Source organism: Heterocephalus glaber, unplaced genomic scaffold (genome assembly GCF_053883595.1).
Source record: "Heterocephalus glaber isolate CG9 unplaced genomic scaffold, H.glaber_assembly_v1.0 deba00001444, whole genome shotgun sequence".
Classification (NCBI taxonomy): domain Eukaryota; kingdom Metazoa; phylum Chordata; class Mammalia; order Rodentia; family Bathyergidae; genus Heterocephalus; species Heterocephalus glaber.
The window spans coordinates 10,537,891-10,557,822 of record NW_028258297.1 but is presented as its reverse complement, the minus strand read 5'-3'; the positions used below and the strand labels follow the sequence as shown (position 1 = coordinate 10,557,822).

At 55.8% G+C, this 19,932-nt stretch overlaps 1 protein-coding gene across 4 annotated transcripts; it reads right to left on the bottom strand.

Annotated features, from left to right (window-relative positions):
- Positions 1-1,526: 1,526 nt before the first annotated feature.
- On the bottom strand, positions 1,527-14,201 carry Rac2 (Rac family small GTPase 2). Of its 4 annotated transcripts, none has more exons than XM_004845666.2 (7): positions 14,009-14,201; positions 12,116-12,187; positions 5,604-5,721; positions 4,932-4,994; positions 4,336-4,495; positions 2,419-2,550; positions 1,527-2,127 (listed from the first exon to the last, which is right to left on the bottom strand). In XM_004845666.2, the coding sequence occupies exons 1-6, from the start codon at positions 14,041-14,043 to the stop codon at positions 2,420-2,422; spliced, it is 579 nt and encodes a 192-aa protein (XP_004845723.1). In that variant the 5' UTR covers positions 14,044-14,201; the 3' UTR covers positions 1,527-2,127; position 2,419. The 4 variants fall into 4 exon arrangements, with proteins under 4 accessions (XP_004845723.1, XP_004845724.1, XP_087070063.1 ...); XM_004845667.2 differs by having other exon boundaries at positions 1,527-1,925; positions 14,009-14,186; XM_087213937.1 differs by having other exon boundaries at positions 1,950-2,086; positions 14,009-14,186.
- Between the last annotated feature and the right edge of the window lie 5,731 nt (positions 14,202-19,932).

The following is a 19,932-nucleotide window of genomic DNA, read 5'->3' as shown; positions in this document are numbered from 1 at the left end:
CCTCCAAGCACCAGCTGCAACGCCAACTGGGAAAACAAATATTTTGTGTAGCGCTAGGTACCTTGCTCCCCTGCACAAAGCTAGTATTCTGTCGTCAAGTGGGTGGGAGTAGTGACAGAGGGTGGAGAGCATAGAGCCTGCCTTGATCATCTAAGCTTGAATTCTTATGCTCTTCTGAACCTCTGCTCCTCCTCTGCAAAGTGGGCCTACAATGAAAGATATTGCAGAGGATTAAATGAGATAATATACACTAGGTGGGGCAACACAGTGAATGGGGCCATTTATTTACCAACCTTACTCTTGATATAAAAGCAAGACTGACTCCCCCTGGGGGCAGGCTTAGGGGGCTGAACTCCGACGGGACGAGCCCCCAGCCCACTTTCAGCATGCAGGGAAGTAGGGGGGCAGCATGTGCAAAAGCCCTGGAGTGAGAGCAGCATGAATGTAGCTTTCAGGATTGAGGGTCCAGTCCGACGGTGGAGGCGCAAGCATAGAAGAGCAAGGAGGTGGAACGTGGCCAGGCCTTCAGGGCCACCAAGGAGGGCTCTAGAATTTATCCCCAGACCCTGCAAAGAGCAGGAAGCAGAAAGCTGCCTCCTCTGACTCTGGCTGTGTGGAGGCAGCGCCCCAGGGCTTTTCAATGCAGACTTGAAGGGATCTGGGCTCACATGCATAAGCTTTAGTGTTTCCTTTCTGTTTCAGAGAAGTAAAATCATACAGCCTTTGAGCAGAAACTAAGGGAAGAAGAGAGGTTTCCCTGCTCACCAGGTCCCTTTGGGGTGGGGTCCTGGGAGGTGGGGGGGCCTGCCTTGGGATTTGGGGACAGTGGGAATGCTTGAAGCTCTGGGGGAACAGAACCCCCAATCACAGAGCCTCCGGGGTTGGAGTAGGGGCTTCTGGGCTGCCTGGTTGGGGTCTCTGGTCTCTTAGCCTCTCTGGAGTGTCAGCCCCAGATCCCTGGCAGCTAGAACAGTGCCAGACACAAAGGTAGTGGCCAGTACATGGGTTGAATGGATGGATGGAAAGCTTAGCTGGACATGGTGACTGCAAGATGGGAAGTCTGGCGTGTTCCTCTGAGCCAGCAAATGCTAAGGCGAGGACTTCTGCCATCCTGCTCAGAATTCTTCCTGAGTTTGGGGCCTGCTGGGACCACTGTCCCTCTGAACTGTCCAGAGGGATCCCCTCCTGAGGTTCCATCATGGCTTCACTCCAGTACAGCATGTGGGCCACACTTGGCCAATCAGAGCCCAGCATTCCTCTGACAAATATAATTGGTTGAAGGGAGTGCCTAAGACTTAAACTGGTCCAATCAGAGTAGACCTTCATTAGAATTTTGTCCAGGACACATACTTGCTTTCTTTGGCTGAGCTCAAACCTGCAAGAATGGAGGCCTGAGAGTCATCTGCTTGAGAATGAACCAGCCACCACAAGGCAGAGCCAAGAGATAGAGGGAAACAAGCCCTCATGACGTCATTGGAAACCACCCCCTTCATTGAGCTGCACCTGAAATCATGGGAGTTCCAAACTTGAATCAATAAATTTATTTTCAGATTAAGCAGGTTGAATTAGCTTTTCTATCTGCAATAGTAAGAGTACTGCCTGGCAGAGTAAGAAAGTCCTAAGACTCTTCCAGAAACATACAGCTCAGGAGCCTGCCAGGAGAGTGGAAAGTCTTGAGAGATGGCCAGGGGTGACTCTTGGATAGCTTGGCAGATATCCACAGGAGTTTAGAGAAATTGAGTTATGTTGTCCCAGTAAAGGAGAACTAAGACCAGAGAAACCCATTTTGCTCAGTCTAAGGAGGACTTTCAGACAAGCAGGATCATCAACACTGGAGCAAGAGCCCATCCCTGAAGGTCCACAGTGGTGGCTGGCAGCCATGAGGCTCAAAGTTCCCAGAGGGGAGTCAGACAGCGGCTCCCATCCTGAGAAGGCAGGAATACGGGGGGATCAGAGGCAGCAACTGCAAATTCACCCCTGATGGCCCCAGGGGCCTCCAGCATGGAAACAATCAGCCAAGCTCTGCAGCCATTAAGAAACACCACAGGGAAGGGATGCCATGGCCAGCCGAGGTGCCATCTAGGGCCTGGAGGGTCAGACCATTGGGAGGGAGGGCTGAGGTGCAACCTGGGAGGAAGGCAGCCAAGGGGTGAGATTTGGGGGACAGGCAGAATGCATAGCTCACCTGGCACCTGCTCCTTCTCCTTCCCACCCTCCACACACTCCTCCCCAGCCTCCTGGGTCCTCCTCCAGGAAGCCCTGCAGACTGCCTGCACTGGACCCACGCACCCCTTCCACCCCACCCCACCAAGGTCATGGGTGTCCTCTTTCTACCTGGCCCAAACGCCATCCTCTCAGTGGACACCAGAGTCAGCTAGTGTGTGTGTTGGGGGTCATAGTAGTGGGGAGGATGCTCACCCTAGAGGAGGCTGCAGGGGCGCTTCTGTGGCCGCGTGGGCTGAGGGCACAGGACAGCACGGATGGCCTCGTCAAAGACGGTCTTCAGGCCTCTCTGGGTGAGGGCAGAACACTCCAGGTACTTTACAGAGTCTAGGGGCGGGAAGATGGCAGGGACCAAGGCCTGAGCCAGGGGCGGGGCTCCAGGCAGACACCCCAAAACACCTGATGAGGGTGCAGAGTCCCCAGTCTGGGTTCCAGTCCCAAGAAGGCCTCCTGGGAGCTGCATGGCCCTGAGCAGGAAATCTGCCTCATGGAGCTCCAGTTTCCCCCATCTGGAGTAGGAGGAGACCCCAGGGCAGCGTGCGTCTTTCTCAGACACGGGAGCTTGTGGTCGGTGGGAGGCAGGCAGCACTCGGGCTCCCGTGTCTTTGCCTCTTATTTTCTTCTGGAAACAGCATGTGCCTGTGTCCAGGTGCAGAGGGGGAAACTGAGGCTCAGGGAGCATGTGTGACTTGTGCACTATCACCTGCTGGACATTTCCCCTCCACCGGGGGCACCTGGGGACCCCTCAGTGTGGGGGTGGGGACAGACAGGACCTCAATGCTGAGAAGGGCAGCCCGCGCCCCACCCTCGGTACAGTGCTCCTTGGCCTTCAGTGTCTGCTGCAACATGAACACGGACCCGGAAGGAGGAACCATGAATCCACTGCAAGGAGGCCTGGGCAATGTCAGAATCAGAGGAAGGAAGGGGAGGAGGGGACTCTGCACCCTAACAGAGGCCCCAGTCTCCTCTGAGGTGGAAGGACAGAGAGTCAGCACCTGTCTGTGCGGGCATCTCCGATAGCACTGTGAAGAAATCCTGTGATTCCCCACTTGCCAGATGAGGAAACTGCTGGGGAAGCCTGGGCCAGGAGGCTCACAGCTGGGAAAAGGCATCGTGAATGCAGGGTGTGCCCCCGAAGAACCCACAGGCCCTGGCCAGGAGGAATGGCTGGGTGGGGACAAGGACAGGGAGGCTAAGGAAGGGTGTCGCTTGTCCAGAGTTTGTGAGGCGATGACCAGGCATGGTGTCACATCCCTGTAATCTCAGCACTGGGGCAGCTGAGGCAGGAGGGTCACTGGGAGCCTGGGCTACATAGTGAGTTCAAAGCCAGCCTGAACTACATAATGAGACCCTGTCTCAAAAAACAAAAACCCTGAAGTTTATGAGGACAGTGCAGAAGGCCTGGTATGAGGCAGGGGATCTAGGGCCTAAGCCCCAGCAAGGCCCCTGGGGGAAAGGGCCTTGTCACTGCTAGTCACGGGAGGGAGGAGGCTGCTGCGGTTTGTCTTCCTGTGAGAGAGGGGCCCCTCCCGCTTCCGGAGGAAGAGCAGGGTAGGAGGACAAGCTGGGCCTGTGGGCAGAGCAGCTCAGGGTGGCCCGGCCCAGCTGGGGGTCTCTGTTCTGCTCTGGCCTGACCAGGACAGGGGCAGAGCCGCAGGTCCAAGCAACCCCGACCCCACCCCCAGCCTGCAATCTGCAATCCTCCCTTCAAATCTCAGTGGGGCCACCTCCAGGCTGGTGACCTTGGAAAGTTATGACTCTTCCGCCCAGGGTCAGCCTGGAAGCAGAGAGGAGCTGGGGAATGTGCTGCCAGAGAGCGGCACCTCCAGAAAGCCCTCCCAGAGGGAACCAGTCTGTCTGCACAAACCTCGTCCCCCATTTTCAGAGCCAGCAAGGGAGACCACTCCTCGCTAACTGCTTCTAGGCAGGAGCTGTCACTACAGTCACGCATTACAGAGGAGGAGACACAGGTTCAGAGAGGCCAGGGGATTGGGCCAGGTCACACAGCCGGTGCAGCACAGCCAGAGTTTCAGCCACATGGCCTGGCCGTGGGGTGAGGCTGTGCCCCAGCTCACCCTGCACCCAGCTCCCCACCTGTGCCCGACCCCATACCAATCTCCTTGGCCAGTGCCAGGCCTTGCGGGTAGGTGATGGGCGACAGCTTCTTCTCCTTCAACTTCTCGATGGTCTCCTTGTCATCTCGCAGGTCCAGCTTGGTGCCCACCAGGATGATGGGCGTGCTGGGGCAGTGGTGTCTCACCTCGGGGAACCACTGGGCGGGCAGCAGGCACAGAAGGAGAAAGGTGGGCACAGGGCACAGAGGGCACCAGTGCAGAGGGCGTGAGAGGGCAGGAACGAGAGGAGCCGTTGGTGCAGGCAAGCCGGAGCCAGGCGCATGGTCACACGACCAGAGCAGCCAGAGATAAGAGGTGGGCTCGAGGCGGCGTGGAGATAAGACACACGCACGAGGTTGCAAGGCCAGGAGGGAGGACAAGGTCACGGGGGCGGGCAGGGAGGAAGTCCATCCTGCCAGCCCCCTTGGAGGCCTCCTCTGAGTCTTGGTCCCCACCCTGTGCCCTTGGAGCCCTGCTTAGCACCAGGACTGTCTCCAAGGTGGCTTCTGCTGCCCCGGGAGGGCTCACATCGCCTGCCTCTGCCCCCATCCCCGGGCACCTGCCCCCGTCCCCAGCTCCCTCTGCCTAGCTCACCTTGGCACGGACATTCTCGTAGGAGGCGGGGCTGACGAGGGAGAAGCAGATGAGGAAGACATCCTGGGGACAGAACAGCCAGGGTTGCCTTGCGGGCTCCAGTGGGACAGCCCTGGGGCTCCCTGAGAGTGGACAGCTTGAGGGGGTTCTGGGGGCCCCACCACGAGCTGCTCTGTCTCACACTCACGAGGCCAGGGGCTCTTCCAAAGCCTCCTGTCCCCCTATTCCTGCAGGAAGAGCTCGGTGTCCCTTCTGCTGTCTGAGGGGCATCGGGGCTCACGAAGATGAGGGGCTTGCCATGCACATCTGGGACCAGGACACCAGGCCTCAGGATCCATCTAAACCATGCACTGTGCTACCCACCAGCCCCAGCCCCCTCCTGCCCAGGACCCTAGGCTTGGCAGCTGCAGAGCCGCCTGCAGGCTCACAGCCTGGCTGTTACTGGGGCCCCTGCCATACCCAAGAGGCAGAGCTAGGAAGATGGGCCCAGTGACAACAGGGGACAGACAGGATCAGGAGCGCAGCAGGAGCCCTGGTTCTGCCCAGGCCGACTGACAGCCAGGTCTCAAGGGAGAATGGGGTTCATCAAGCCAAGCAGGGCTCAAGATGGGGCACGCAGAGGGAACATAGAGTGGGGCACCGGGCCAGGACCCCAAGCAGGGGGCAGCGAACCGTCTGTGGGTAGGAGAGCGGTCGCAGGCGGTCGTAGTCCTCCTGCCCGGCCGTGTCCCACAGCCCCAGGTTCACGGGCTTGCTGTCCACCATCACATTGGCTGAATAGTTGTCAAACCTGTGGGGTGTGGGCGAGACAAGGACATGGTCAGCTTCACACCCCAGAGCCTGGGGCTTCTAGCCCAGCCTGGCATCGTTCCACATAGGGCTGAGACCCAGGGAGGGGCTGGGACTGGCCCCAAGTCACACAGCACGATGGAGTCTGTAGTTTTTCATGACCGATTCATCCTATTTAAGTTTTTTTAAATGCAAGTAAACAATGGGAGGAAAATACTAGCTCTTGATCACTTTTCTGCCTTCAGCTATCCTTAGGAGGAGTGACCCAGACCGAGCACTGTTCCCTCCAAGAAAAAATCTACCCGCCTATCTGGGCACCTAGCTGTTCACCGGACATTTGTTGAATGAATGTTTGTCCCTGTTTTAGGCTGGATCCCCTGGGAACAAATCCTGAGATGAGGAGGTGCAGGGGGTTATTTGGGAGGGACCCCAGCAAGCCATGAGAGGGGAGCCGCCAACGAGAGACAAGGAAGGGTCGGAGGCCGATAGAGGATGGGCTGGGAGGCCTGTGGGGGCTCCCAGGAGACAGAGGGAGCCTCTGAGGGCCTCCTCATAGAGGGCAGGACGCCAGAACAATCGTCCACAGTTCTCCACTGTTTCCCTTCTCCGGTGGGCAGAGGGCCACCTGAGTGACACAGAGAGCTGCGGTCATGAGACCTTGGAAAAGCTGAGCGGGCCCTCAGAGCCCATGTGAGGCTGAGACGCATTCGTCCGGGCAGGGGACAAACAGGGGGGAGTAGGGAAGGCCTTTGAAGACAGCCGGCCCTGCACACATCTCCAGGCCAAGGTGCTGCTGCCTCATGCTGGGCAGGAGAAAACGGGGGATCGGAGAGGTTGAGTGACTCGCCCAAGGCCACCCAGTCAGCGACAGACTCAACTGGGTGAGAATCTCTGTCTGGCCCCACATCCAGAGCTCCCTGCCCCGTGCCACAGCTGTGCCTCCATCGAGGTTAGGGATCCCCTGACCTCCTCACCCAGATCCCCACACGGCCCCACTCCCTACTGCTCCCACTGTGCCCCTCCCCTACTTCCTGACCTTGCACTCCTTGCTATCCAGGCTCTCTCACCTCTTTCCTCTCCTGCCTCCTATTCATGCTTCAAAACCCTCCTGGGCAACTCTCCCTCTGAGGGACTCCCTGTCCCCACTCAGAAACAGCTCTGGGTCCCTTCCTTGGGTGACTGTTTTGCCTTGACCTTGACCTTGACTTTGAGCAGGTGTTTCATGTGCGTGTCCCTGCGGACTGGGCTTGTGCATGCTTCACCTCCACCTGGTGCCCAGTGAACGCAGATGGGACAGGATTAGAATAAACCGAAGAAACTCTCCGGCAGCCACCTCCTCCACGAACCCACACAGAATGCGGCTCAGCCAGGCCTCGGAAGCCCCAGTGCTTCAAAAAAACCAAAGACGCCCCTCGGAGGCAGACACCCCATCCCAAACTGTGGACAACCCACTTTTTTTTCAGTGCTGGAGTTGAACCTGGGGCCTCACACATGCCCAGCAAGTGCTCTAGCACTGAGTAGCAGCTGACATTTGTAACACACGGTGCTGGTTCTGCCCTGCACTTGGGCCAGGTCACCTGTCAGTTCCTCCCTTGACCCCCTAGGGCCTGGAAAACTGCTATAATCATAGGCTCTCACTCCCCATGTGGCTTCCCCTCCCTCCACTTCCTCCCCACCGGCCACCCGCTGACTCTTGCTCAAGAGGCAGAGCCCATCCTGGGCCCCTGCAGATCAGGCCCCTCCCACCCAGCCAGCACTCCCTGGTGGCTCAGAGTCCCTGCAGCAGGCACTGGGCCGGGCTTGCTCCTCTCTGCACCCTGAGGCTAGCTCAGGGCCTGGCAAACAGTAGGTCTGCAGCACACTCGCTCTAGAGTCACCCACACTACAGGGTTTCGGGAAGAAGGCACTGTCCAGAGAGCCACACCCAGGCGTGCTGGGAAAACAAGTGTTTTAGGCTCTGACCAGAAAACACACATTTGGGACAAGCTTGGGATGCCAGGGCACTCTCCCCTTCCAATGTCCCACCTAAAATTCTAGCTCTAGACCCTCCCAAAATCCCTTGAGCCAGAAGTGTCTGTGTCCTCTGGGTCACCCCAGGATGGCAAGGCAGTGCCACTGACAAAAGGGCTGCGACCTGTGATGGCACTAAACACCTACTCCAGGGCCAAGCAGGGACCAGGGGCCTTTTATGAGTCTTGAATTCCCATGTGACCCAAAACAAAAGGATCTTAACATACTCTCATTTGACAAATAAGGAAACCGAGGCTCCAAGAGTTCAAATGACACTTCCAAGCCAGCCGGCTCGGCAGCGTAGGAGCTGGACTCCAAGAACTACTCTTCCTGGGATGAAGGATGCAGGGAGCAGACAAGGGAACTGCAGGCGGTGGGTTTAGTCGGGGACAGGGACAGCTGCCTGAGGTTGGGAAGGACAGTTCCCCGTGAAGCTGCTTCCCGGGGTGTGACGCAGCTGAGTGACCTGGCTTCTCTGAGCCTGACTCAAGTCACTGGTGGGGGGGGGGGCTGTCTCTTGCAGCTATTCCCAATGGGAGATGTGAGAAGCTGAGCAATCTCATTGTTTATATCCCCAAGTGCCCCCCACTGGGCTCCGCTCTAGAGAGCCAGTTGCCAGAATCTGGGGTCAGCTGCAGAGACACACTGATGATATGACACTCCTGAGGGTCCCTCCAGCTTATGAGACCCACAGAGGGACTCTAGATGCCACCGTGGCTGAGCTTTCCCCTGTATTTTCCAGATGACACCGAGGCTTGCAGGCAGGAAGGGACTTGACCAAGACCTCCAGTCAGTTGGTGGCAGCAGGGCCCAGATCCTGTTGCCCAACTGAGCGAAGCCTGGGCTGTGAGTTGGAAACAGAGCTGGATGAGGGGGCAGGTTTCTGTCTGAGCCTCTCCCACTTGGAGGCCTGGTCTCTGGCTGAGGCCCAGACCTTCCCCTGAATAGAGAAGGGGGCAGGTAAGAGGGGCCTCTACACCCAGTGTCACTTGGCCTTGCCCCAAGCCTCCCCTAAGGAAGGATGTGGCGCACCCCCGGGCATGCTTGAATGGCGACTTGGGAACAGGGGAGGACTGACCAGGCAGGGGCTTGAAGCCTGGATGTCTTGCTTCCCAGGGAATTCTAGGCTTGCTTTGTCAGTGCACTGAAGGGAGGGTCACAAATGAGGATGAAAATTAAATACCTAAAGGAACGATATGTGTTCCTGCTTACAGAGCATGCCCAGCAGTCTGCCAAGGTGGTCCCAGCATTACGAGCACCAGCGACCATCCGCTGCTCTGTTATAAAATGGGCAGCACAGGAGATAGACAAGGACCTTGTCCCTGGGAGCTCACACGAGCAGGATGTAGCCCGGAGCAGAGGCATCAAGTCAGATTCTACAGGCTAGGAGGAAACCAAGGCAGCACGGTGGGATAGAGGGAAGGGGCACTTCAGACAGCAGGTCAGGGAGCCACGCTGGGCAGGGAACTGGATGCCAGGAAGACAGGAGTGATCTGGGCCTCAGAGGCTGGCGTGTCTGGGATCATGCAGGATCCCCGCATCTGGGGTGGGGACTGGGGGTGCACGGTAGATGAAGCAGTGGGGGGTAGGCTTCAGCCCTTTAAACACTGGGACAGCAGATGGCTCTTAAGTGTGAAGGGGCTGGGTGTGGTGGCTCAGGCCTGTAATCTTACCACGCTGGGAGACTGCGGCCGGAGGATCACCAGTTTGAGCCCAGCCTGGGTAATTTAGGGACGTAGTGAGAACTTACTTCAAAAACATTTTTTTTCTTTAAAAAGGGCCGGATGTAGCTCAGTGCAAAGGCCCTGGGTTCAATCTCCAGTACCATCCCAAAAGGAAGGAAGGAGGAAAGGAAAGCAAAGGTGAAAATGTATGCAGGGGGCAGGGAGGGTCTTAAGGCAAGATGTGGTTCTAGCTTACACCTTGAAAAGCTCATCTGGACTTCGCTTTGAGCATGGTTATAAGGACAGAGGTGACAGGGGAGACCCTGTATGTCACAAGCACCCAAAGGCGAGCTCTTCCTGCCACATCTGTGTATCTCCAACCCTCCTCCAGGACTAGGACCATCCCCAGAGCAGGCTTCAGCCTTGTGAAAATGTGCAGTGAGGTCATGGGACCCTACTGGCTCTGACACTGGGTCCAGGGCATAAATCAGCAGGTTGTAAATTCCACAGCCATAGCATGGAGTGAGGAAATCCCTACCGCAATCCTGCAATCCAAGCCTCTGCATCCCTGCAGTAAAAGGGTACAGGAATTCTTCTAAAGGGACGTGGAGGGAGGGGATGAAAAGAGCCTATCAGGGATGCGCCACAGATCCTAGCGCTTGATTGGCTGGCCTGCAGCACAGCCCACTCACTAGGGAAAGTGCTGGCCACTTGGCTGTTAGACCCCACCACAGGCTGCAATGTCAAGTGCCCAGGGCGGCTGACGTTCCCCTCTCCGGAGCAGGAGTTTCTCTCAGTCTCATCTGGGGCTGAGCCACTTGGCCCTGGGAGGCAAAGCTGCTGCAAAACACACAGGTCCCAGTGCAAGGTAAAAGTGCTGGCCCTCATTCAGAACTGATAGAGAAATGCAGAAGGATATCAGAGACTAAGCCACGTGCAGACCCTTCTGAGCATGGCATGCTTTGCATCTGACTAATGGCACCCATGGCTCCACCCTGACTCCTCTGAGTCCAGGACAACTTAGCACACTCGGGGCCACTTGGGACCCCAACGCACTCCAATCCAAGTTGCTGGGAGCAGCTGGCCCTTGTCTGCCCCTAGAAGCCTCAGTCGTCCAGCATCCTGCCCCTGCCCCTGCCCCTGCCTATCATAGAAGGGGAAACTGAGGCTTAGAGTCCAGAAAGGGAAAATGATGGGTCCAAGATCCATCAGCAAATGGGATCTCTCAACCCGGAAAGAACAGGCAGAGGCAGGACGGGATCTCAGCCAGCATCCAGAGACTCGGGGACACAGGTGGTGACAACACACTTCTGCTGACAGTGGCCTTCAGCAGGCGCCACCTTCCCAATCCTGCACCTGCCTCCCTGTCCAGGTTTAGAGCCAGCCCTGCCTTGGCACTGGGAGGAGCCTGGTAAAGGATGTCAGGCAACCAGCTGGAGCCCTCAGTCCTGCTCGCTCATCCTATAAGCACAAGCATCCGGAGGGGCACTCCGCAGCCCCAGGACCAGCTGAGCAGGAAGGGTCTCTCTGGGCCCTGCCCAGCTTCCCTGCTGTTCTCCTGGCTGAGCCCAGTGCCTGAGGGAGGGCCATCAGCAGGGAGGACACTGTACCCACCCACAGGGGCCCAAAAGCTCAGGCCAGGCTAGGGGTGGAGTCTGGGTTTGGCACTGGGATCCTGGTGGACCCTCCAGTGTCTTAGGGGGCAGTCAAAGGCACCTTGGGACCTGGGCACTGTTCTTTCTGCCTCTCTCTCTCCTTCCCAAAGGGTCTGAGTCTACTGCACCTGAGGGGCCCCCATTAGGATCACAAAATGAGGACCCCAGTGACCTCCCTGTGGCCCTGGGGCACAAGCCCTTTAGCTACAGTGAGATGCACCTTCCCTGTGTCCTGGTATTGTAATGCCCAGGATCAAATGAGATCACACACATGTGACATCACACACAGAGCCAGGTGGTGACCCTCCTGGGGCCCCTCCCATGCTGTCTGGCTCAGGTGACCTCAAAACACAGGACTGCGTTCAAGACAATGCGCCCAAGACCACAGGGAGGCCCACGCAGAACCAAGCCACAGAACAGGTCTTCTGAAGTCATATGGGGAGTGGGACACCTCTCAGGGTAGATCGGAACAGCTTCCTGGAGCAGGGGGCCCCAGAGCTGTGCTGGAGCTTCTACACACATGGACATGAGAAGGAAAAGCATCACAGGCAGAGGGAAGAGCTTGAGCCAAGGCCCTGGGGTGCAAGTGCCCAGGGAACATCCACCCAGCAACAGGGAATGGAAAGCAAAGCACGGGGCTGGGGATTTAGCTCAGTGGTTTCGCTGCCTGCTGTGCAAACACAAGGACCCGGGTTCGATCCCTGGTACCAAAAAAAAAAAACATTTGGAAGGAAAGCAAAGCAACAGCCACGCCCTCTTCCTCCGCCCCTTCCTCTTCCCCGTCCTCTTCCTCCTCCTCCTTCCCTCCCATCAGCTTCTCCACCTGGCCTCTCTTCCACCTCCTGCTCCTGCTCTGTCTGGCCAGCCCTCTGCTCCACTCTCTTCTCTTCTTGCTTGAAGGTCACCTCCCAGCTCCCAGCTCCCACCCTGTCCCCACCCTGACCATTTCTTGTCCTCCTGCCCTGGTGGGCTCATCAGGCAGCTCCATCAAGCCCCAGCCCCTTGGCCACCTGACCCCTGGGGTGCCTGGCCCGGAAGCCCCGGGGTGGCCCGCGGTAGCACTCACACGGTGGGGATGTACTCTCCGGGGAAGGCGTTGGTGGTATAGCTGATGAGGAGGCAGGTCTTGCCCACAGCTCTGAAAGACAGGAAGCGAGAGGACACAGTCGAGGGCTCTGCTGAGCACTCGGGGAGGGCTGAGTCCCTGCCAAGTGCACCAGAAACCTGGCATCTGCCCCGGCCCAGACCTCTGGGTTCAGGATCCCACCCGAGACACCAGAGACTCTGGTCCATGGCTGGGGACAGAACCAGGAATAAGAGCACAGGCCTGGGTTTCTGACCCAGCTCTGCCACCACACTCCCAGCCACAAATCCCATCTACTACCAGTGGCGTGGCCTTGGAAGTCACCTAACCAACCTCTGCCTCAGTTTCCCCATCTAGAAAACAAGAATGAGTCCATCCTCCTAGGAGTGTGTGGGGCATGGCTCAGACTGTGCCCATGACAGTATTAGCCAGCCCTGGCACAGCGGGGGCGACGGGTGACTCTCAGGAGAGCCTGGTCCTCTTCCCGCCACCCCACCATGGGGCACGGCAGGTATGGCCACAGGGCTGGAGTCAGAGACTGGGTCCAAATCCTGTGAGGTCTTAGGCAAATTAGTAACCCTCTCTGAGATTCCATCTTCCCGGCTGTCTAAATGGACCTGATATTAGGGTCGGTGGGTGGGATGGAACCCGGTGCCTGGCACATAGTAAACAATAACTAAGTGGTGATGGCCGCTACTCCAGATGCCTCTCCTGGCCTGCCAGGTGAGCAGGCCACATGTGGCTCCTTGAGTGGCTGAATGGCCGAGGGGACAGATCTGGGCCTTCCCCAGCTCGGTGGGGTTTTGTCACTTCCTGTTCCCGGCAGACTACTCACCCTCTCTCCACTGCCGCCCTCCCCAGGGCCCGCCACCAAGGTAACTTTGAGCGACAACGGGAGTGGAGTGGCGGGAGCGTTACCCTTGACTTCCACGCCTACCCCTTCAGATACAAAGCAGAAGTGAGCAGGGCGGGCTGGGGCAAGCAGTGGGTAGATGGGGCAGATAACGGCTGTGCCCCCACTGAGCCGGATCCCAACCAAACTCGAGCCCCTGTGGCTCAGTACCAGAGAGATGCGAGTCTCCCAAGGCCTCAGGCTGTCGCCGTGTTGAATGGGCCAGCTGGACCATGCTGAGGTGGACTTGGGGGGACCCAGGAGGCACCGAGAGCCTGACACACTGGCCCTATCATCCTACAGATGAGGAAACTGAGGCCCACAGAGGACGAGACTGCTGAGGTCACCAAGATGAGACCACTGAGAAGGCCCTTGGCCCAGCCTGCCCTCCAGGACCCCCCCAGACTGCTTGCCTTCCTCCTTCCTAACTCTGCCACATCCTCCCCCACCATCAGGCTGGAGGTGGTGGGGTAGAAACACACACGACCGACTCGGCAGGTCCCTGAAACCCCATAGCAGCTGGGGACCTGGGTCTCTTCCCAGATGGCTTGGCTGAGACTCAGAGTCGTGCTGAGACCAGCCACACACACACGCATACACACACACACATACACACACACGCATACACACACATGCACACACACACACCCCTGCTACAACAGCAAGCCAGGGACCACCGCCCAGGTCAGCCTGGGACAGAGGCGAAACTGTTGGTCCCCGCCTGACACCTGCAGCCACAGAACTGTAGACTGAATGGGAGACCTGCCCCACTCCCAGGGCACAGGCGAGGGCCCGAGGCACTGCCACCGGCCAGCCCAGCCGTTTGCAGGGTGGGACAGGTGTGGAGACTGAGGCTGCGATCGGCCACCCCAGGTGCACCCTCTGGACTCCACCTAGCGCACCCCAGGACTCCTCCATCTGCCCTTCTGCCTATCTGCCGGGATGCAGGGCGGAAGGGTCTCAGGTATCCCAGAGGTACCTACCCATCTCCCACCACCACACACTTGATGGCCTGCATCGTGTCGGGGGCCTGGGGTGCAGCAGTGACAGCTCAGGGCCAGGAGCAGCGTGCCTGTGGGCACCACGGGCTTGGAGAGCTGGCGAGGTGCCCCGGAGGGGAGGAGGAGAAGCAGCCGAGGGACAGGAGGCAGGAGGAAGCGGAAGGGGAACTCACCAGGCTGTGGCCCCTGGCCTTCAGAGGGCGGGGCCTGCAGGCGGGCAGGGGAGGGGGCCTCAGGTGTGGGCCCTGCCCCTCCACCCCCAGACACCTGCCCTGGGGCTCTAGCAGGATACCTGGGCACCCGCTGGACTGGGAGACCCACTTCCTCTCAGAGGAATGGGCCGATGTTGCTCCCCCAAAATGTGAGGCTTCCCCAAGGTCAGTTGGGCTCTACTTTAAGTGTGAGCATTTAATGAATCCCTGCTGCACACCAGGGATCGATGTTCCAAGCAAGGTGCAGGAGACCTCACCCAAACGGAGACAGAGCCTCCGCACAGGTGCCTGAAGATGAGACAGGAAGTGACTAGAGAGCCACAGAGAAACTGCAGGAAGGACCTCTGTGTCACCAAGGAGGGAGAGCTGGGACCCACAGGGTGACATCTCAAGCTGGCACTAGGAATGTGGTGTCCAAGTGGGCCTCGCCTGGACACACACGGAGGTGCCCCTAAGCAAGGGTACACGTGGTAGGGTAGAGGTGGGGGAAGGCAGGAAGGGGTGGGGGGGCAGCTGATGAAGAAGGTACAGGCAGGGAGGAGGAGGGCAGCCCCCTCCAGGCAGCCCCTTGGCATCGGGACTGGAACAAAGGACCATGGCCCATTTTGCAGATGCAGAGCAGAGAGCAGAGCAGAGAGCAGAGCTGAGGGGTCACCTGATGCACTAAGACCACACAGCCTAGTACCAGCCCCAGGCACAGGCAATTCTGAGCTCCCGACCTCAGCTGCTATGGTAGGGGACAAAGCCCAAGGTCCCAGCTGGGCAGCGGGGCTGGGGGAGCATGTGTTCTGCTTGACTACAGAGACTTCTGGGAGGGCTCACAAAAATGCTGGACCCCCGCTGGCTCCAAGGTCCCTGCCCACGGCCACTGTCCTCCCCCAGCGCCTCCCCGGATGGGGTCACCCTCCCTGGACTTGTCACCCACAGGAGGGTGCCAAGGGCTGCGCCTGAGCCCAGATGTCCCGTTCACCATCCTGGTGCCCTGCCCTGCTCAGCCACCTAAGGCCCTTTATCTCCGGTACCCCCTCCATCCAAATTCTTTCCCCATTTTCTGCTGGACCCCAAGGTGGCCCCAGGGTCCATCTAAAGGGTGCAGTGTGGTGCCCTGACCTGAATCCAGAACAGACAAGGAACATTAGCAGGAGAAGTAACCTCCAAGTCAAGCCTGAAATTCAGCTCACAGATTCGCGCTGGGGTTCATTTCTTAGCTTTGACAAACGTACCCTGGATATGTCAGTGATGCTGACCCACGATCGGGGGACTGGGTGGAGGACAGAGGTGAACTCTTATCTCTTCACAGTGTTCCTGCAAATCTAAAATTACTCCAGAACAAACACTTTGTCTCAGGGAAAAGAGCTTATGCTTAGCATACTCAAGGCCCTAGGTTCAATCCTCAGCACCAAAAACAAAAGAAGAACGAGAAAGAACAATGGACTCCTCTGAGAACACCCAGCCAATGAGTGTGGCTTGGAAAGCAGTCTGTGTATTGGGTTTCACCCCACACTCACCCACACACACACCCAGAGCGGAGCTTCCTTGTACAGTACACAACCTGCCCAACAATACAAGGCCTCACAGCTCTACCATTGCACCCGCTGTCCATTTCAAGAAAGCTACTTCTCCAGCACAGCACACGCCAAAGATGGCCGCCCACCATCGACTTGCTGTTTCATTTGGCAGCCATAATTATGCACCACCTAAGTACCTAGCTCTGGACGTGCAACAATAGAAAGCTGCCCCTGAACAACACCGAACACGACACAGGTACCCTGGACCTCTGGGATTGTCCCCAACCTGCCGGTGGCCCAGGGGCTGCGTGGGCAGGTGGGAAGGGGGTGACAAGATAGGGAAGGCAGAAGAGGGATGACAGCCACAGGGTCAGAGAGGCAGTGTGAACACCGCTGTGAGAGTGAGGCTGCTGGGGGTCCCCCTCTTTCCCGTTCTGCAGATGAGGAAACTGAGGCACACAGGTTGACACACTCCACTGCCAGTGAACCCAGGTCTCCTTGTCTGTATCTCCCATTACACAAGTGGAAAAGCAGAGGCCCAAGTCCACATGACAAGGTCATGATGCAGAAGCCTTGGCCTCCAGTCCAGTCCTGTTTACCTCCCTTCCTCCAAGAACCTGTACCAGGCTTAATCCACAGGCAACACATCGCATCCTCCCCAAGTGCATGGTTACAGGCATTTCCATGGCTGTGCGCCCCCACAATCCTCCACTGCAACCGAGACCAGGGCATCGCCCAACTTGGCCCATTACCTTGCTCCTCCCTCCCTCCACCTCCGCCAACCGGAGGTCACTCTGCAGGTCTAGAGTTCCACAGGCCAGTGTCTGGGGGTCCCCTGCAAGCTCCTTCCACTCAGTGTGCTTGGCAGCTGCATTCACATTCCTGCATGTTGTGGCCCAGGGAGCGTGGTCCCAGCTCCCGCAAGTGTCACTGGGTGAAAGATTTGGTTACTGCATCATTCCCTCCTCTTCTGAGCACACTTTACAAACTCAGTGAGTCACAGAGCCACAAGGTCTAGGAGGTCTCAAGACCTCCCATCCTCAGTCCTGCCCTTGCACCATGGATGTAGAAGGCCATGCAGCAGCTGCCCAGACCCCACTTACATACTTCCGATGGTGGAGAGCTCATCCCTGGCCAGGATGGTCTGTTAGAAACCCCTTCCTCATTTTCAGCTCAAATCCACATGACTGGATTGCCCCTACAGAGGTCCTAGTTCTTGGGGCCACTCAGGATCAGCCAGCCCCCTTCTTTCAACATGGGCCTTGGGATTTAGGCGGTACCACCCTCACCCAAGAGTATGCTGGTAAATGTTTAATTTATACTTCTCATTAAGTGATTTTTCCTTGGTGTATAATAATCCATTATATGAATGTACTGAAATGTCTGTATCCAACCTGCTCTGAGTGGCCATGTTAGTGGCCTGCACTGTTTGCATTATAAACAACTCTGCTGTGAGGATCTGTGGGCTCCTGGAGTAGGCATAGGATGTTTCTCTAGGAGTAGGCTGGCAGACATGTAGGGGACTCCCATTCCTCATTTCTTTCTTTTTTTTTGTACTGGGAATTCAACTCAGGACCTTACGTTTGTGTGGCAGGTAGCAGTACCATGGAGCTAAATCCCCAGCCCTACCCGATTCCTCATTTCTGAAGACAGTGCTGTGTCATGCTCTGAGTCCCCCTGCCCACACCCCTGCCTGCACATGGCCTTGTGAGACTTGATGCTTTTGGCAACTTGGTACACATGATGTGACATCTGTTTGGCTTGTGTCTAGATGTCCCCACAAAGCTTCATGTGCTCAGAGGTGGGACATTTTGGAGGTGGCTGGATCTAGGCTGTGTGATACTAGATCATGGGTGTATGGTAACTGGATTAGTCCACTGACTGGATCGGTATGGTTCTGGGTGTGGCTGAGTGGGTTTACTGAAAAAGGAAGCCCCACCCTGGGTGTGGATGGCACCACCCAAAGCCTTGTAACCTCAGTGGAATAAGAAGGGAAAGGATTGATGCTGCTGCTGCCTCTTCCTGCCTACCCTGCCAGGGACTGTTTCTCCTCTGTGATGCCCCTCTGCCATGCCACTCTGCCTTGGAGCCAGCTGACTGTGAACCAAAACCTCGACAAACTGTGAGCTAAAATAAACTTTTCCTCCTTTAACTTATGGGTGTCAAGTATTTTGTCTTAGCAACGAGAAAGTAACTAAGACAGCATCTCGTTGTGGTTTTGATTTTTAACAACTGATTTCTACTATCCTATAGATCACCATTTGGTATCTTTTGTCCATTTCTTTAGGAGGGCAGATTTTGTCTCTCTCTTATATTTATTTGGGATTCCTTGTATATTCTGATTTCCAGGCTTGTGTTGCTACAGGAATTGCATAGCTTAATTCCAGTCTGTGGGATGTTTTTATTTTTACAAGATGTGACATTCAATTAACAAAATTTTCATTTGTTTGTAGCCCAATTTTAAATTTCCTTCCTTGAATCTTGCTTAAGAATTCCTACCCAATTTCATAAAGATATTCTCCTACATGTTCTTCAGGGTTAGTTTGTTTTTCAGTGACACTGAGGATTGAACCCATGGTCTTCACACTGAGCTATCTCCCCAGCCCTTTTTACATTTTTAAATTTTGAGACAAGGTCTCACTACGTTGCCCAGGCTGAGCTTGAACCTGAGATCACCCTGCCTCAGCCTCCTAGAATGCTGAGATTACAGACCTGTGCCACACCTGGCTTGATCTTCCAGAAGTCTTTATGTTTTGCTTTACATCTAGAGGTTTTTACACGCTTGGGATGGGTATTAGATGAAATAGAGACTGCTTTTACTTTCGGTGAGATACAGAGAAGTAGAGTGCCACCTGTCTGTGTCTGGGGATCTACAGCCAGGGTGTCGGAATGCAAGGAGTGGAGTCTGTGAGTGGCTTCCTAGCCTCTCCAGCTCCTGGACCTCATGTCTACCCAGGAGGGCACCCCACTCTGGCCCACATACCCTAGATCCACATCAGCTCTTTCACCCAGCAGGGCAAATTCACCTCTGTTGAATATTTTCAAAATTATTTCCATTACCACTGATCTTTTGCTCTTCCACATAAATTTTTATTACTATTATTATTATTATTATTATTATTATTATTATTTTTGGTATCAAGGATTGAACTCAGGACCTTGTGCGTGTGAGGCAGGCGCCGGAACCACTGAGCTAAATCCCCAGCCCTCTTCCACATAAATTTTAGAATAAGCTTACCAAGTTCCCAAAGAAATGTGTCAAGATTCTGATCAGAATTATATTCCATTTCTCCCAGAGTTTGGAAAGGACTGACATCTCTATAACACTCAATCTTGCTAGCCATTAACATGGTATATTTCTTCTTTATATCTTTCAATAAAGTTTTATAATTTTCTCCCAGAAAGGTCATGCACATTTTTCAAAAGGTTTTATTCTCTGATATCTTATTACCTTCAGAGCCATTGCAACTAATGCTTTTAAACTGAATTTCCTATTTGTCCCCTATATGTAGGGAAAATGTCAAATTTTGCATATTGGACTTACAAACATGGAGTCTGGGTGGAGAGGCTCATTGTAGTTTACCTAGAGATTTGGATGCTGATAAATCTAAGACACTCTTACAGATGTCTTATCATCTGTGAAAATGATAGTTTTATTCCTTCCTTTCCAATTTTCATAACACTAATTTCTTGGCTTGTCTAGGTTCTTTATTGCAAGGCTGAATAGAATCAGTCATGACAGGTATTTGCATCTGTTTCTGATTTTTAAAAGAATGCCCCTCATCTGACAGCTGAACACCGTGTTCATTGGAGGCTTGTGGCTGATAGCATTAGCTCAGAAAGTTTGTTTGGTTTTGATCATGAGTGTTTTAATTTCATTGAATACTTTTTCAGTATGTATGGATTATGAATCCCACTAACACATTTCCCGATGCTCCATTCCCTTGTATTCCGAGGTAACCCGAACTTGGCCCACCTTGGCGGACATTGCTGATTGCCCCTAACCAGTCACCCTCTGCTTCGTTTTAAGAGCAGAGAACCAAGTGTTGTGGCCGCCACCCACACACACAACTGAAGGCCGCGGTTCTCAGCATCTGTCCAGCAAGGTGTGGCCTGTGACTAAGTGTGGGGTGGAGAGGTGCGCAGGCACAGTCACTGAGCCAACTCTGGGCCCTCGCCAGGGAAG